The 19671-nt window shown below is 39.3% G+C and overlaps 2 protein-coding genes across 4 annotated transcripts in view; one reads left to right on the top strand and one right to left on the bottom strand.

The window, feature by feature from the left end:
- Positions 1–2745, top strand: part of LOC124550954 — a 122817-nt gene extending 120072 nt beyond the window's left edge. The window contains exon 4 of the mRNA XM_047125769.1: positions 2527–2745. Coding sequence (XP_046981725.1) covers positions 2527–2659 — 133 coding nt within the window. The 3' untranslated portion in view covers positions 2660–2745. The remainder of the gene's footprint in view (positions 1–2526) is intronic.
- Positions 1–19671, bottom strand: part of LOC124550953 (acyl-CoA:lysophosphatidylglycerol acyltransferase 1-like) — a 65407-nt gene that overhangs the window by 6845 nt on the left and 38891 nt on the right. For all 3 annotated transcript variants that reach the window (XM_047125766.1, XM_047125768.1, XM_047125767.1), the window contains 2 exons: positions 17524–17744; positions 10682–10827 (listed from right to left, as the gene is read on the bottom strand). In XM_047125766.1, the coding sequence (XP_046981722.1) occupies positions 10682–10827; positions 17524–17744 (367 nt within the window). The remainder of the gene's footprint in view (positions 1–10681; positions 10828–17523; positions 17745–19671) is intronic.

The following is a 19671-nucleotide window of genomic DNA, read 5'->3' as shown; positions in this document are numbered from 1 at the left end:
CCCATAGAAACTGTATGGGTCTACCAGATGAGGAAATACAAAATCTTTTGACAACTAATGAAGATCTTCGTCAAATTTGTCTGGACTCCTTATCAGATGACCAGGAGGAAATTGTAATTCACAATAATAATTCATAATTTGGATTATGAACAGTTTTTCAGTGGCAATGAACCTGATTAGAAGACCATGCCAATATTTATGTGCTACTCTGTGGAGTAAAACTCCAGACAAGCAGTAATCCCAAACACTGAAAAGGAAAGCAGGAAAATCTTCCCCAGTCCAGGAAAGAAAGCAAGCGGGTGTGAGGTCAGAGACGAGACGCAAACTCTCTCATTCGTGATAGATTCTAATATGCGTGGTGCAGTAATTACATCTACTACATATGACAAAAACAGACACTAATTATTCAAAAGATAGGGACTTATGAGAAGTAACAAAAGAGGAAATCAAAGCAGTAATGGGTTTACTCTGTATGACAGGAATGAAGAAAGGAAAGGGAATGTATGAGCTATGGAAGATTTTTACAAGTTTTGACATCCATAAAGTTTGATGATAAAGAACTACTCAGAAGCTAGCACCATTACAAAAAATCCTTGATCTACTTACACAAAATTGTCAGAGCTACTACAACTCTAGCAGATATTTAACAATCTTTTTTAAGTCATCAGTCCTCTGATTGGTTTCATGTGGCCCGCCACAAGTTCCTCTCTGTGCCAACCTTTTGATCTCAGAGTAGCACTGGTAAACTACGTCCTCCATTACTTGCAGGATGTATCCCCATCTCTGTCTTCATCTACAGTTTTTGCCCTCTACAGCTTCTCCTAGAACCGTGGAAGTTATTCTCTGATGTCTTAACAGATGCCCTATCATCCTGTTTCTTCTTCCGTCAGTGTTTTCTGTATATTCCTTTCCTTGCCGATTTCGTAGAGAACCACCTCATTCCTCACCTTATCAGTCTACCTGATTTTCAACATTCTTCTGTAGCACCACATCCCGAATACATCTATTCTCTTTGGTTCTGATTTTCCCCACAATCAATGTCTCACTACCATACAATGCCATGTCCCAAACATACATTCTCAGAAATTTCTACCTCAAATTATAACCTATCCTTGATACTGGTAGACTTCTCATGGCCTCGAATGCCCTTTCTACCAGTGCTAGTCTGCTTTTTATCTACTCCTTGCTCCATTTGTCATGTGTTATTTTGCTGCCTAGGTAGCAGAATTCCTTAACTTCACCTAATTCGTGCTCACCAATTATGATGTCAAGTTTCTCACTGTTCTCATTACTTCCTATCTTTCTTCGATTACTCTCAATCAATATTTTGTACTCATTAGCCTGTTCATTCCATTCAACAGGTTCTGTAATTCTTCACATTCAAAAAATGGGACTGAACATCTGAGGTCATCAGTCCCCTAGACTTAGAACTACTTAAACCTAACTAACCTAAGGACATCACACACATCCATGCCCAAGGCAGGATTCGAACCAACAACCGTAGCAGTAGTGACATTCCGGACTGAAACGCTTAGAACCACTCTGATATAGCGGCCGGCCTTCACATTCACTGAGGATAACAATGTCACTGGGGAATCTCAACATGGACATTCATTCACCTTGGATTTTAATCCTACTCTTGAACCTTTCTTTTATTTTCATCATTGTTTCTTTGGTGTACAGATTGAACAGCAGGGGCAGAAGACTACAGACACCCTTTTTAATTCATGCACTTTGTTCTAAGTCTTCCAATCTTATTGTTCCTTCTTGGTTATTGTTGATATGGCATATTATCTTGACTTTCCCTACAGCTTAGCCCTTTCCCTGTCTTGCATTCTAAACAAACCTACCAAGTGTGACATGAATTTTTATGCTCTATGTGATGCTAAAACCTTCTTTATTTCCAATGTAGAAGTTTGTTGTGGGAAACAACCAGATGTACCTTTCTGCCAATCAAATAAGCCCCCTGATGATGTACAGACAGACAAAGCCAATTTCAAGGTCAAACAGAAATATGACTACTGATAATTGGTACACTGATTATTCATTAGCTTTCTGTCTACAACAGAAAGGCATTGTTACTTTTGGTACACTGCATAAGAAGATAAGTGTCTATGCAGTTTCTACCATACAAAGATCGTGCAGTTGCTTCTAACATTTTTGGCTTTCAGAAAGCCATAGCTCTAGCCTCGCATTTTTCTAAAAAGAATCTGTGTTATTCCTTTCAATGATGCATGATGATGAAGCTGAGGATGAAGAGATAGGGAAGCCTACCATAATTTTAGATTATAATTTGGTGAAGGCAGACGCATTATACCAGTTATGTGGCACATACAGCATTTCCTGAATCACAAGCAGCATTTCGAAGTGACAAGGAAATGGACACTGGCACTACTCAACACAGCATAATCTGCAAAACCAGTCATAAAAATGAACCAGTCAGTACAAAAACATTCACAAAAATTTGGCTTTCAGATGATGAAATCTTACTAATTGTTACATCAACTATTGTGTTTCTGTCACTAGGTGTGAAGGCATTTTTGAGGTGGTGAGGCCACACGATGAAGAAGTACAAGAAACTTCATCAGCAAGGAAGAGAGGAAGATGTGCTAAGAACAAATTTACACCTGTCATTGTTTCGGGTATGCAGATCACTTGAACACCACTACTGTAAGTGAAAATTGTGAGGGTGGCACCAAATACCAGATTCCGAATAAAATCATTGTATCTGACAAAATGTGTAACAAGTGAATGGTATAGTTCTGTTCATGGATTATATGGTTTTCTTTCCATATAAGCCTAATAAAAAATAATTCTGTTTTTCTTATTAGTAAATACTATTACCTTTTGTTATATTTTCTGCTTTATTGTGCTTTCAAGTTTACTTAAATATCTGATACATAAAGATTACTGTCCAATTTTGGAATAATGTTACATTTCTTTTATTTATAGGTCTAATATAATTTTTGTACCAATTCAGACACTATTAAATATTATATGCCAACATTTACATTAAACTGTTCTTTGATTATGTTTATTTTGTAGCTACATCTTATGTATATAACTCTGAAAACACAGCTGTAGCTAATTTGCACCCTGCTGGTACCGCTGAAGTCATAACTGTAGATGCTGCTGAGTGAGGGTTAGTGAAAAATATCAGTATTCCTATTTCATCAACAAACAATCCATTGTTTAATAATAGTATAAAGTTATATATGATTTTTGATGATGAAATCTGTTTTTAGTGAGTTTTGAAATACTATTTCTTTTGTCAATAATTCCACTGTATTTCATAGTGTGTCTAAGAAATATTGATGTCGCTTCCTTCTGCAACAACAGAAGATAGATAGATAGATAGACAGAGAGAGAGAGAGAGAGAGAGAGAGAGAGAGAGAGAGAGAGTGAGGGGGGGGGGGGGGGGGGGGGGGGGGGGAGGAAGGAGGGAGGGGGGCACACGTAAGATTGGATTTAAGTATGGGGCACAAAATCCTGAAACTGTGCCCTTAGCCACTATACTACCAACTTACTTGTTTTTACACTGTACGAGCAGACTGATAAACTGGTACTGAAACTTTAACCATCATTTTCTTGGAAACTATTGAGTGTTGGCACCAAAATAGGTGTTCCTTTACTTTTTCATTTCTTTCGCCGTGCTAAGGTTAGTCTAAGCTTCATCTGTGTCAGAGTGACCTATGCAGGGTTTCCCTTGTAAGATCCATTGCTCATCTAATTACAGTCCTTTTTCACTTCTATTAAAGCTGTTTTGTTTCTCTTAATTTCTACAGGCTCTCTATGCATGTTATCACATCAATGATTGAACCTCAATAAAACTTTAGCATTGAGGAACCGTATGTAGCAATTCCCTGGTCCCAGTTAACAATCTCTTACTTTCAATTTACCTGTGTAATTGCTACACCTATAGCCCCCCCCCCTCCCCCCCAACCACTGGGTAATGCACAGAAGAGGGTACTTCTATTCCACCAATTATTAAGGCTTCTTCTCATTCCATACGTGTCTGGAGCACCGGCAGGAATAACTGCTTAAACATCTCCATGAACACTCAATTAGTCTAATCTAATTTCCTTGACTCCTACAAGAGTGATACATAGGAAGTTGTAGTTTGGGTTGTCTCCTAAGTTTGTTCGCTTTTTGTTACAGTGCAATCACAAAGAATGTCTGGGAACACACCTCCCTGCAGCACAGTTGTTTTGTAAAAACCAATCTGCCTATATTGTGCATGACCTTTTGAGTGAAGTGTGTAAGCAGACAGGCCGGCAACCACTCTGTTGTATCTGTGCTGCAGGGAGGTACGTTCCTAGACATTCTTATTTCCTACTGTATACACGGTTATTGCCAACAATACACTCCCCTGGAAGCTTATAAATGCCAGCATTCGAAAATGTGGGGTTTTACAGGTTGGCAAACTCTTCAAAGTTCAGTCTGCAGTCCTCCAAGGAGCTGATAAGTTTATCATTTACGAAATTTTGCAGGGAACGGTATAAGTGAAAGTTGGAAGGAGCAACATCTGGCAAATATAATGGTTGGAGTAACAATCCCACTCAAAAGAACACAGCTTTTGATGGATCACCATTGAGGTATGTGGTCTGGTGTTATTGGGGTGAAGGACGACAGTGTCCCAAATCCGGTTGTTTCTCACCAATGGTTCCCTTGAGATCATCCAATATGAACAGTATCGCTTAGGAGTGATAGTCTCATTTGGACAAAGTTCGTAATGCAGCACACATTTAAATCCCACCAGATGCATAGCACAGCCTTTCTCGAATGCAGCTCTGGTTTAGGAACCAATAGTAGTGGCTGCCCTGTCTCGCACCACAATTTACTCTTCCAGGCATTGCTGCACGCGATCCACTTCTCATCTCCAGTTACCAGTCATTTCAGGAAAGGAGCATTCTGGTTGTGTCTCGATAAGGAGTCACAGATGGACACACGCTACATAAAATTCACTATAGTTCACAAGGAACCCACACATTACGAATATTTATGTACCACAATTTCTTCAAGTTCCTGGCTACAATAGCACGAACAACTGAGCTCCAATGCCAACATCTGTGTTGTCACTCATAGACTGTTGACTATCATGTCATTAAGCCATGCCATGCCTGTACCCATCGGCTGTCCAGGTTTAGCTGCTAGGATGAAATTCCCAGCTCTAAATCAACTAAACTACTTTTGAGGCATTTGTGTCATTACTGCACTGTCACCGTATACAGCACAATCTTCTATCAGCATTGTGAGAAAGTTTCCCCCTTATGATAGTAAAATAGCATAAGATATTGAAAATGTTCCCTCTTGCTTTCCATAGCTTGTAAACACACGTTCACGCTGTTCCAGCCAACACTGGGAACAAAACACAGAATTGTATCGCAATTGCGTATGCACAACATATTAGTTAGGTGACACTGTGTTAACTCCACTGTGTTTTGGCAAAAGAAGCAAATTTTAACAAAGCAACAAGAGAAATGTAGGTTTTACTCAAAATACACCATTCATGATGCTTCTCTGAAAGTTACAAATGGTTAACAAGTCAGGTGAAAATAAATTGCTGCCTTTGTTCCATTTTCAGTGAAATTTTAACCAAAGCAGAGCTGACTGTAGATCATCTTGAATGGTCACCATTTAACTTTGTTGCACTTTCAATGGAATTTTAACCAAAGCAAAGCTGACTGTAGATCTTCTTGAACGGTCACCATTCAAGTACGGGCTTGGAGGTGCTCCACTTAACATTTACAAAAAAATGTGAGCACAGGCTTCAGTTTAGAATGGCACTTCCCCTCTAGCACTCAACATTTCCCCCACAGTGCCTGCCCACAACAACCCCCCCCCCCCCTCCCCCGCCACTGCTCTCCGCACTCATTCCATGCCGACAGCAAATGGCCATGTTATTCTGCACACACTCTACCAATGAGACAGAAAAGTACAAGATGATGAAATAGATGAAATACTATGAGGAATAGGTGAGGAAAGAAGTCTGTGCAGGACTGACTTAGAAGAAGGCATCCGTAGTAGCATCCATAACAATTAATTGGGAGATGTAAGCAGCTGTAGAGGTGGAGGGATTCGAAGGGTAGTCAAATGAAAGCCGAACACCTGCCAAAACAGAACTGTGGAATGTCACTCGAAAGTTATCACCACACGTGTTAAAGACATTTATCCTGCTGAGATACATGACAATCTGTTCCTGTTCAATAGAATGTGGTTGGATATTGAAGGATCCATAACCACACCCATGAGTGGTCGACCATGTTCTATGAAACAGGGATCAATCATCTCGTCTCCCACTGGGATAAATGTCTACACTTGAGCAGTGATGGCGGGTGTCTGGTTTTCATTTGACTGCTACATATAGTAATGCAAGAGAGATTATAAAAGGGGTTGAGTATAGAAGAAAACATTAGCACAAGATAAGAAAATGTGGAGAGTAGCATCAAACCACTGAAAGACTGAAGAACTACAAATAGTCCTGTCTCTGCAAATGGTTAACTTCATATTTTCAATTTTTCTATGCTGTCTCTCCCAGGTTTTCTCAGAACGACTCATTAATGGTGTGCTACCTTGTACTCAGCCAAGCTGTCATTTCCATTTTACGCACAATATTTTGACAATAAGTAGCTTTCTTGACATGCTGCTAGGGTTGTGTCAGTACCTGTAGTTGATCTAGGTCTCCAAAAGCTGGTCTTTTACTGCATTCCATGCAAACGTGGCACGACTACAAGAGCAGCTGAGGAGAGATATGAGGAAATTCAGCAAAACAACCAAATAAAACAACTGAGCAAATCAGCTGTCATTGAGGGTTGCCTCAAATATAATCAACACACGAAATATGACGAGACTACGGGAGGGCATTCAATAAGTAATGAAACACTTTTTCTGAGACGAGATTGGTTTTATTCAGAATTCCAATACACCACATTATTCCTCAATTGTTTGGCTACAAAGCCTATTTTTCAACATAATCTCCATTCTATGTGACAGCCTTATGCCAACTTACTGGGAAGGCCTGTACGTCTGCATGGTGCCAAACTACTAACATCTCAGCCAATGTCTTGCTGTGTCAGTAACCTTCCCATCATCCATGTACTGCTCCCCATAAAATGCATCATTCACTGGACCAAACAGATGGAAGTTAGAAGCTGCAAGATCCAAGCTGTAGGGTGAATGAGGAAGAACAGTCCAATTAAGTTTTGTGAACTCCTTTCGGGTGTGCAGACTTTCATGGACAAGACGAAGTTTCCAGAATGAGAGTTTCACTCTGCAGCTGGGTGTGCGCTGATATGAAACTACCTGGCAGATTAAAACTGTGTGCCGGACGGAGACTGTAACCCATGACCTTTGCCTTTTGCAGGCAAGTGCTCTACCATCTGAGCTACCCAACCACGACTCACGCCCCATCCTCACAGCTTTACTACTCTGCCAGTACCTCGTCTCCTATCTTCCGGACCGAGGGAGGTGGCGCAGTGGTTAGCACACTGGACTCGTATTCGGGAGGATGACGGTTCAATCCCGTCTCCGGCCATCCTGATTTAGGTTTTCCGTGATTTCCCTAAATCGCTTCAGGCAAATGCCGGGATGGTTCCTTTGAAAGGGCACGGCCGATTTCCTTCCCCATCCTTCCCTCACCTGAGCTTGCGCTCCGTCTCTAATGACCTCGTTGTCGACGGGACGTTAAACACTAATCTCCCCCTCCTCCTCCTATCTTCCAAGCTGTGAGGACGGGGCATGAATCTTGCTTGGGTAGCTCAGATGGTAGAGCATTTGCCCACAAAAGGAAAAGGTATGGAGTTTGAGACTCAGTCCGGCACACAGTTTTAATCTGCCAGGAAGTTTCCAAGAGAACTTTGTTTCCATTTTTGTGGCGATGAACATGCTGAATGAACTGCCAGCATGCTGGAGTTATTGCCGGGCAGCACCTTGTTTTAACCGGTACACTGGAAAACAGCCAAAGATGTGAGCTTTGCTTTTTATTTTATTGAGAGTAGTTTTGGGGTGGGACCCATTTTCAAATTATCTATATAGACAAAATGATATTTCCCAAAATTTAAGAACTATGACAAGATAACAAATATATTATACATATAACAGAGTGCAAATGAGAAGTTATAGAGAATATAGATAATAAAAAGTGAAATTTGCAACTTTGGCTGTTTTTCCATTGTACTGAACACACTGAAACCGTTCCTTCAATTTCCTGAGAGCAGCAACATACACTTCAAGAGTTGATCATTGCACTACCAGCAGAGACCCCCAGTTGTGCAGTGAGGGGTGTGTGTGTGTGTGTTCTGTGTGGAACATCAGACATGTTTACATGACCCAGTTGTGATGATTGCAGACACTGTGCTTTCATACAGTGGCAGTCTCCGTAGACATTCTGGAAGTGCCTAAGAATATCGGCTGTCTTCTTGTTTTCTGCCAAAAGAAACTCGATGGTAGAACTCTGCTTGGAATGCACTGATATTACAGATGACATTTTTGAAGGCTATGTATAGTGCCACCACCTACTGGAACTTCATGAAACTACAGGAGCTGAAGCTGTAGTATTTCACGATGTCCCATAACAAATCCCAAATTTTTTCAACCTAAATAGGATGAGAAAAAAAGTGTTGCTTTGCTTATTGAATGGCCCTCATAATATCGCGATTCAAACTCAAAGTTCCTGGGACAGTGTAATTGAGGAATCTTTCGAAACAAAGATGCTGGAAAATCTAATAAACACAAATAGAAGTTTCAATTTAAACAAAGTTTGCATTCCAGCACTTTATTTATATGTCCACCAGAACTGGGAACCATTGACAGCTAATGTTTATTTCATGGATTATCAGCGCGAGTTCTGAAAAACAGATGAACCTTAAAAGGCGTAGTGTGTGTCAGAAGTTGAGTTCACAATGAGCTATAAACAGCATGCGAGACCTACAATAGTTTGTTGTGTGGCTAGAATCCAAGCAGAGTGTACACATAATACCACAACTCACAGCATGCGAATAAAACGTGTCGGATGTTCACATATTGGGCATAAAATGGATTATTTCATGGATTATCAGCGCGAGTTCTGAAAAACAGATGAACCTTAAAAGGCGTAGTGTGTGTCAGAAGTTGAGTTCACAATGAGCTATAAACAGCATGCGAGACCTACAATAGTTTGTTGTGTGGCTAGAATCCAAGCAGAGTGTACACATAATACCACAACTCACAGCATGCGAATAAAACGTGTCGGATGTTCACATATTGGGCATAAAATGGAAACAGCGACTTGGCTGAACACCTGGAACTATGCCATAAATTTTTCCATGCTGTTTCCATCCTGGAATTTCCATTTTGTAAACAAGTTTGTCGCAAAAAAGGAACCTAACCTACAGTTTTTTTTAAAAATAAAATTTATTCCACACACATGACAAAGTGACATTGTACAGCTATTTATTTTAAAGTTACCAAAATTGCACTCCTTCAACAAGAAAAATGATTCTTCTTCTTCTTTCATATATATGTTCTATACTGACATTTCCTCAAAACCAAATTTGCTTTTGTTTTACTAGTCCACTACTCCCATTTTGCTATTTTTTTTCCAAACTAACTATTTTATCCAACATTAAAATAATCTGATCTAATTTTTTTTACACGGAGATACTGTGTTTTCCTGAACATAATGTTACCTGCAACTTGATACTCAAACATGTGCAAATATAGTACGAAACAATTTTGTCTTTAGGTTTACTATTCATACTGCTTGCATGCATAACAATGGGGAAGCCAGATGTTACATGTAGGAAATTAGAGAAACCTTTGCAGAAAAGAGAAGCAGTTGTATGAATATCAAGAGCCCACATAACAAGCCCATACAACACAAAGAAAGGAAGACTGAAAGGTGGAAGGAGTATATAGCAACAAAGGAAATAAACCTGAAAGGCAATACTCTGGAAAGGAAAGAGGAAGTATATGAAAGTGTGATGAACAGTATTGGACCCCACACCATTTTCTTCGGGTACACTCAAAGTATGACGATGCTGACTGGAATACACCTTTTTCTAGAAAAATTCTGGAGATAGCAAGGATAAAATACAGGTATCAAAAGTTAATATACAACGATTATCAATAAAAGCAAAATAAAGGTATTGGAAGTTTTTTTGAATTAAATAAGGAGATGCTTAGGAAACTAGACAATGAAGGAGATGACTACAGGACAACTTTTCTGAAAGAATTTATTTGGAGGTAGCCTTGTATGGCAGTGCAACATGGGCAATAAATGATTCTGACAAGAAGAGGATAAACGGCTTTGAGATGTGTTGCTGCAGAAGAATGCTGAAGATTGGGGGACCGGGTAGAATGTATAACTAACAAAAAGGTGCTGTATCGAATTGGGGAGAAAATAATGTTATGGCTCAACTTGAATAAGGCATCAATGAGGCATATATGTGTTGATGGGGGGACTGTGTGTGTATGGGGGGAGGATTGTAGAGGCCAAGATGTGACTACAGCAAACAGGTCAAAATGGATGTAGGCCGCAGTAGTTACGCTGACGTGAAAGGACTTACACAGGGCAGACTTTATGGAGACCTGTATCAAACCTATCTTCAGATTATGGATCATAACAAAAAGAACTGTTTTACTAAGTTAAGAAATATGGTTGACAAAGTACTGGAGCAAATACTCAGTAAAAACCAATACTTACCTCACTGCAACGAAACAATCTGTAAAACATAAATGTTTTACAAGGTTTTCGATACCCAGTTATAATGTCACTCAAGTCCAATGGCTTGCCTTCAGGATATGCAATTGTGATATCCAGCACCCAATTCAGCTTTCCACTACTGTTCCCTTAAGCAATAAGAAAGGCACATATTAATTCAATATGAAGTTCTGAATAAATTACTGTAAGTATTAACAAAATTAAATGTTTAACATATGACAGTACCACAAATATAATAGAACTTAACACCACAACTAGAAGCATGCTTTGAAGATTTAAAACTGGTGTCCTTTCTAAGGGTAATGGTGTGATAAGCTTTTTGGGGCTTATGTGAAGCAAATCATGTCCATTACTTTTTTAGTTCTAAATGTAATTTGCATTTGATGGATGACAAAGATATAAATTTCTACATAACAACACTTTACTTAAGGAAACAACCTTTAAGATTCAGTAAAACCATGTGTTGTCAAAACTTAAAATGTTTCAGGACTGATATACCCCGTCCCCATTTTGAAGTCTTATTTTTCTTCTTTCGCAATTTTGTTTAGGAAACACTGTAATTCAGAACTATTCTTGTCTAAAGACACAGCATTCAAATTTTACAAAGGATTGCTTTCAAAAATCCAGTGCTATTATTTTGCAGCCATGGATTTTCTGTCTCTACATACGAATATTATAGCTGGAAAGATGTTTGTTAATGAAATGTCTAAAATATAGAATACTGTGTCTATAACAGTCTTGGAGGGCTCGATTGGATAAGAATGTTAATGCTACTTCGAGAATGAAGAGTCAATAGTCAAGATAAAAGAACTTCATTGCTGAATATATTGGAGTGTAACCTATGATTACTGTCTATATTACTATTATTAAAAATGTAAGACACCAGTATTTTAACCTTTTGTAAAACCTTAACTATATGAGTGGCCAGTGGAGCTGTTCAAGATAGTCACTGATGAACAATGGTAATTCAATATCAAATCTTTACAGCCGTAATCATATTCTACTGCTACATCATACTCTGCAAGTCACCTAATGATGTGTGGCAGAGGATACTTCTGGTACCACTAACTGATCCCTCTTTCCCTGCTCCTATCACGAATGGCGCACTGGAAGAGTGATTGTCGGAAAGCATATGTACTCGATCTAATTATTTGACCTATTTTTTTTCCATCGTGGTCATTTCATGAGAGTAATATGTTGTCCTACTCTTGCCGGGAAGTGTTCTCTCAAAATTTCAATAGTAAACCTCTTCACGATGCACAATGCCTCTTTTAATATATGCCACTGGAGTTTATTAAGCATCTCTGTAATGCTCTCACACTGTCCAAACGATATGGTGATGAAACCACCCTACTATCTTCTCTACCTCATGTATCAGTCCTACCTGGTAAGGATCCCAGATTTATAAACAACACCTAGGAATCAGTCAAACAAGTGCCTTGTAAGCCACTTCTTTTGTGGACAATTTACATTTCCTTCACACTCTTCATACAAATCTCAGTCTGGCATCCCCTTTTCCTACTATTTGTTTTATGTGGTCATTCCACTTAAGATTGCTCTTGATAGTTATGCCTGGTTACAGTAGATACTGTTTCCAACAATTTGTCATCAACAGTGTAGTTGTACAGTAGCAGATTTCTTTTTTTACCTACGCGTACCGTATTTACTCGAATCTAAGCCGCACTTTTTTTCCGGTTTTTGTAATCCAAAAAACCGCCTGCGGCTTAGAATCGAGCGCAAAGCAAGCGGAAGTTCTGAAAAATGTTGGTAGGTCTTTCCACAACCAACTTCTGCCGTCGAATACATGTAGCGCTACACGGGCATGCTTTGTAGGCACAAAGATAAATACTGGCGCCAAAACCTCTGCGTCAATAAATAAATTTAAAAAGAAAGGTGGAAGACGAGCTTTTTTTCTCCGCCCTGAGTTTCGACCACTGCATTTTCATACATTATCCAACGAAGTAAATACAAATTCCTTATTGTTCATCTTCGAATGTAGCAGCATTTCAATGTACTACGAAAATCCGACTGGCAAGACTGTTTGGGGTGTCTTTCAATATGGCCAACTCTACGTTCTGAATTTTTTCCTACCTGTGAGAAGAGATGGCTGCTAATAGGAACTTTTATGAATTGTGAATCATATGCAGTATTCTCTTCACCATAAGAATAATACGCATATAAACATTTTGCCATGTATTGTTTCGTGTTTGCTGCTATCTCATTTAATTCATGTCTGCATAATAAACTACGAAACTAGAGTGAGACAACAGCAAACGCTGAAGAACATACATATCATGTCATGTTTATATTCGTATTATTCTTATGCCTAATAGTGATACAGTCAGAAATGAAGCACGGCGGTTGACTAGATTTTTAAATCTAAGATGACTCTAATTTCTGTGCATAATGTAATATACTAAAGAGGTGCCTGCAAAGAGTTTCAAATGGAGAAAATTTTTCGCTAAACTCTGGTTCAGAATGTCTTCTATCATACGCTGTCTATTATTTGGTTCTTGTTGATCATTATCAAAGAAAGCAGCAGTGTAAGTAACAACAAATGGCAGTCTCTTGCCATCATTTCGCTAATGAGACGATTCCTCTCTTATTTTTTTTTTTTAATTGTAGCGCCTACAAAAGCAAGCCGTGCCGCGAGCAGCGACAGGCCGTAAACACTCATTATCATCATGCGAGAAACAATGCACGACACAGTACAGTAATGCATTTTCAGCTTAGTGTGACGTAAACACCAATAACAAAGAGAACGACACTTATCAGATCAAAGGAAAATAAGCAAACAATTCAAACCAGACGAAGCACGTGAAAAAGGAAGGGTACCCGTATAAATACGGACGGAGCGCCTGACGCATAGCAATGGCTACCTGGTAAAGCTTAACTGCTAAGCTTACGACTCGAACCAAACTACTGTAGCTGTATCGTCATTCATTCGACCTAAATTGTGTCTCATATTACAACGGACCAACTTTGTTTCGATTTGGAGGTGCGGCCTAAAACTTTACTCTCCCCTCGAATTTCGAGTCTCATTTTTCAAGTGCGGCTTAGATTCGAGTGCGGCTTAGATTCGAGTAAATACGGTAATATGTTATTCACGTCCAGGGTCAACTGCCAGAGCCTGCACAATGCATCAACCCTCTGTATGTCATTCCGCAAAATGATACTCTCTTATGGTATTGTTACTTTATTATTGTCAACTGCCCATTGCGAACAGTCTTGAAGAGCTTCTGATGCTTTCTACTACATCATTTATTTACAATATGAACAGTAATGGTCTAGCACACTGCATTGTGGTACTCTGAAAATTACCTTTACATCTGTCAATTTTGATCCATTACGAGAGACGTGTCAAGTTCGATCTGCAAGAAGTCTCGAATCAAGTCGCAAATGTGGTTTGATGCTCGATAAGCTCATTATTTTTTTTCGCTAACTGGCACAGTGGGATGCTGTAAAATGCCTTTCTGTAGTCAAGGAACACAGCATCAACCTGACTGGCATTGTCTACATCAGTATGGATCTCAAGGAGAAACAGAGAGCCAAGTTTCGCAAGATCTACGGCATTCAGTCATGTGCTGTAAAATCGCCACAAATTATAATGTACTCAGTTACAAGAATATCAGAACAAGCACTGTAAATTGCCATTCACATAAATATGTCAACTTGTGAAGGATTTGTAGATTACTGACCCAATTTTGTGGCAATTAAAAGAAAATGTGAGCTGCATGCTGACCAATATATAGGGCTACTACAAATGATCCATTCTTTTCAAAGCTCTATATTTTCCAAAGCATTACAAGTACAAGTATAATTCTTGCATGAATAGACCCATTACCACACACAGTCTGCATTGCACCCACCAGTTGGTGTCAGTGCAGTGCCTTGACAAAATGATGACAAAGTAAAAAAAGATTTTTTGTCTGTTGGAATATGAGGGGCATTTGAAAAGTCCATGCAAATTCCGAGAGATGGCACCACTGGCGCGTATTGAAGTCATGTTTAGTTAGTAGCATCTTTGGAAAGAACGCACACCAAATTTCAGCCATATTGGTCTATTTCTTTGTGTTTGGCATTCGTGTGAATCAAGGAAGTTGAATGATTGTCATAAAATGGACGAAAAAGAATTTCATTTGATGATTAAACATTACTTTATGAAAGGCAAAATGCCTCAGGAGACTGAAGAGAAGCTTAAAAGACATTATGGTGACTCTGCACTTTCGATTAGAACAGTTTATACGTGGTTTCAAAATTTTCGGAGTGGCCATATGGGCACACGTGATGCTGAACGTTCTGGATGCCCTGTGGAGGGTACGACTCCAGAAATCATTGATAAAATTTATGATATGGTGATGGATGACAGAAGAGTTAAGGTGCATGAGATAGCTAGTGCTGTGGGCATCTCAAATGAATGGGTACATAATATTTTGCATACACATTTGGACATGAGAAAGCTATTCACAAGATGGGTTCTGCGATTGCTCACACTTTACCAAAAATGGAATCGTGTGAAGTGTTGCAAGGATTGTTTGCAGCTGCTCAGGAAGAATCCGCAGGACTTTAAGCATCATTTTGTCACTGTGGATGAAACATGGATACATTACTATACTCCTGAGACCAAACAACAATCTAAACAATGGGTTACCAAGGGAGAATCAGCAACAAAAAAGGCGAAGACCATTCCTTCGTCCGGAAAGGTTATGGCGACTGTTTTTTGGGATTCGCAAGGGACAATCCTCATCGACTATCTGGGAAAGGGTAAAACTATTACAGGTGCATATTATTCATTGTTATTGGACCATTTGAAAAAAAGGCTGCAAGAAAAACGCCAGCGATTGGACTGCAAAACTCGCTTTTCCATTACAACAACGCACCAGCACACACCTCAGCAGTTGTGGTCACAAAATTAATGGAAATAGGATTCCAACTGATTTCACATCCCCCCTATTCTCCAGAATTGGCTCCCTCGGACTACTATTTGTTCCCCAATTTGAAGAAATGGTTGGTGGGGCAAAGAGTTTATTCAAAGGAGGTGGTGATTGCAGTAACTAATAGCTATTTTGTAAACTTGTACAATTCCTATTATTCGGAATGGATCAACAAATTAGAAAAGCGTTTGACAAAGTGTATAAGTCTAAAAGAAAACTATGTTGAAAAATAAAAAAGATTTACCCCAAATACGTAAGTAGTTTTTATTTTTGCATGGACTTTTCAAATGCCCCTCGAATGCGAGATGTTTACCTGTTATGACAGTGCAGCATGCATTCAGAAGGAATTATAGAAAAGAACAGCCAAATACGCAGAGGATTGTACATTGGTACTGACAATTTACAGACACTAGTTTTGTCTGTAAACACAAAAGAACTAACAGCAGTCTGTGCAAGCCACAAATTTGGAATACTGCAGCAAGCTGAGTGGAAGATTTTGTAATGGCAAGTACTTTCCAAACCATACACCTGCAGGCCATTCAACAATTAAAATCAGAAGATTATGGCCAGCACCTTCAATTTTGCATCACCCTGTAGGAAGCGCTTGAGGATACTCCAAGATGATATTCAGCAATGGAGCAACCTTCCATTTAGCTGGAAAGATAAATCACCACAATGTGAGTGTGGGGCAAGAAATTGTGGTGCATAAACGAGATTTGACAAAGGTTAATGTTTTCTGAGGAATGTCACACATGAAGTTGGACATGCTATTTTTCTTCTGTTTCCGCAACTAACTGGTGAGTCTGAGAATTCAATCTTCGAACAAGATGAGGCACCTCATCCCCCTCATTCGAGCATAAATGTTCATTGCTACCTGAATGACGAACTTCTGTTGGGTTGGGCACCACTGTGGAGATGATGTGGCTCTATTCCCTTGGCTCCCCAGGTTGCATGACCAAATGCCTTGTGACTTTTTCCTGTCAAGAACACTGGAATAACTGAAACAATGCATCAATACTGCTGTGATGACTGCTGACAGGATATTGCTACATACTGTATGGAACAAACTTTACTACCACTTGGACATGTGTCATGTGCCCAGACAAGCACTCATGAAACTTTTGTAGAGTACAAAATACAAACTTTGTGAGTTTATGGTTCTATTCAAGCATCAGTCATACTAGTACATGTAATACACCGAAAAATATAGAGTTTTATAAATGAATGTATCATTTGTAGTAGCCACGTATGTCAGTGTGAATGTAATATATATCAAGTAATTTTAATATATAGGCATCATCACACCGGTTATTTCAATGTTGACAGTGTCTGTTCCTTCAGACATGCAATACAGACACGGGGAAAACAGAGACACAGCAACCTTTAAAGATGTACCCACCTCTCAATGGGTTAAAATGTTAAAATGGGGACATAGTATTTGTCTCTGCGTGGGAATCAGGATTTGTGCAAGCATAATGGCTTTGACTACCAGACACATGGTAGTATGGAGATGTGTTCAGATAGCTGAAGTGGTTAGGGTGACCTCTCGTGGTAAGTAAGAAACCCACATTCGAGTCCCAGTCTGCTACAAATTATCACGTGTCGTAAACAGCTAACAACAATGCATTGTTTCAGAATGCTAATCTATTTTGTAAGACACTGTAAGTTCACAATCTTACAATCATAAAAACACAGTAACATGTTATAAAAATATTGGTAGCGCCGATCATTAGTAGGGTTAATAGGAATGTTATAATGCAAGGGAAATCAAAAGTCAAAATCAGTCTGTTAGAGTTAAGGCTGTAAACAAGCTCTTTAATGTGTGTCCTCATTTGCTGTATCCCACAGAGCAAGGCTTGTTAATCAGATTCCACAGAAGCATTAGCTTACCTTCTGACGATGTCTGCAATGCAGCCAGAATTTCAGCAGGGTCAGAAGTAACTTTAGCCATTACATCATTCTCTATAGAGTTGGGTATATCTGATTTCTTTTCACTTTGGCGTACACTCGCACTCTCCACTGGACCCACCACGTCGATAATTGTTTGGAGGGCGCCCACTCGGGGCAGCGACACGTGTTGGAGGACGGGCAGGTTGTTTTTCAGAGCGTACCTGAAATTTATATGCACGAAAGTGAAGATCTCTGTTAGAATTATACATCTGGATTCAAAAGCAAAACCACATTATAGGACTCTGAAAAATGAGAAATTAATTGTTTCTCTTATAATTATGCTGACAATTACAACAACATTTAATACTTATTTGTTAACTTGGAAAAGCAGTGGTTTCTGTTATTGTCTTCTGTCCGAGGTCTGGTTTGATTTAGCTATATATGCTAGTCTATCTTGTAAAAGCTTCATCATTTCTCAATAGCTACTACAACCTACATGCTTTTGAATATGCTCACTGTATCCAAGCCTTGGTCCTCATCTACAATTTTAACTCCCCCCTCCCCCCCCCCCCCTTCCAGCCCCCTCCCCCAAACACGCTTCCCTCCACTGCCAAATTGACAATTCCTTGATACCTCACGGTATGTGCTATCAATCAACTGCTTCCTTTAGCCAAGTTGTATGATAAATCCCCCCCCCCTCCCCATTCACAAACCTTCAGCATTCTTTGATCTGCCCACCTAATCTTCAGCATTCTTCTGCAAGACAAAAAATTTCAAAAACTTCTGTTCTCTTCTTGTCTGCAGTATTTACTGCCTATGTTTCTATTTCATACAAGGCACTCCCAGTCTGTATTTGAATATCACCTATACTTCTACCATTGTCACTTATTTTGCTGCTCAGACAGAATAACTGACCAACTATTTTCAGTGTCTCATTTACTAATCCAGTTCCTTAAGCATTACCTTATTTAATTCGACATCTTTCCAATACCGTTATTTTACTTTTGATTATATACACCTTACAATTTCTTCTCAAGACACGATCAGTTCTGTTCAACTTATCTTTTAAGGTCTTTGCCTTCCTAAACTGCTGTTGCAAAAATAAGATCAGCAGTTTTATACAATGCTCCTCTTGGTCAGCGAGCAGGCCTGGTTTGCTTATGTTGTGTGCAACTAGTTGTTAGTTCTGTGCACGGATTTCCCACTCCATGAGTTGTCTGACTGAATGTTCATGTTTACGTTTATGTTCATTCAGTCATCATGCATGCTTTTATCATTTGGTTCTGTGATTCTAGGGCTAGTGTATTGTCCTGCCTGCTCTGTGTGATTTTGAAGTAACTTGTCTTAATCTGCTGGCCAGCAATCTTTCTCAAAAAATTTGCCATGGTTAAATGTTGCTATAGTTATGTAATGTGCCCAGTTGTCACGCATAACTATGGCCTATGCCTGACCTACTTTTCTTTTTTAAAACTGTGTTCGTTTGAAAATTCTTATGTAAGAAAACCACCTGTTTCTAAATTTTAATATTTGTTTTTACAATATTTTAGAAGTTGATGGGATCTCTGGTATCTTTATTATCCAGACCCCCTTAAGCATGTTGTGAGCTCCGGCTACTTGTAAAACCCTAGGGAGTTGTTTATTGTAATCCTTCCTAGAAGAAATTACAGTTCTCTTTCTGTATTTCCCTGGTAGCGGAGCTTACTTCCTAGGGCATACCAACTTATCACAATCACAGTTACACCATAACTTTACTACTAGTATAATCCAATCAGATGCTTATCTATCTTATTTGTTAACAGCAGTTACTAAGTTGCCGGGAGAGAGCTCTGTGTCGGCAGCTTCGCGCCGCATGGACCTGGGCTTGCCTGGTGTGCACAGCTCTTGAGCATTAACTACTGCAGCTTGCTATTTATTTGCAGTAGCGCATTCTGGCTGGCTGTGCTCAAGCTAAGTTTCTTATGTTATCTGACTTGCATTGTAAACAAAATTTTGTCATCGGCTAAGAGCCCTTTGATTAACTGCCTTCACACAAGAAATTTTTCCTGTAACGTTTAAAATGTATTGTATCCTTGTTCTAAGTCTTATTGTAAATTTTTTGGTGTAAACCTCTTGGAGATCTGCCTAATGTCTTGAAGAAATTAATATAGA

This window comes from Schistocerca americana, chromosome 9 (genome assembly GCF_021461395.2).
Source record: "Schistocerca americana isolate TAMUIC-IGC-003095 chromosome 9, iqSchAmer2.1, whole genome shotgun sequence".
NCBI classification, from domain to species: Eukaryota; Metazoa; Arthropoda; class Insecta; order Orthoptera; family Acrididae; genus Schistocerca; species Schistocerca americana.
This window is presented reverse-complemented; position numbering and strand designations above follow the sequence as displayed.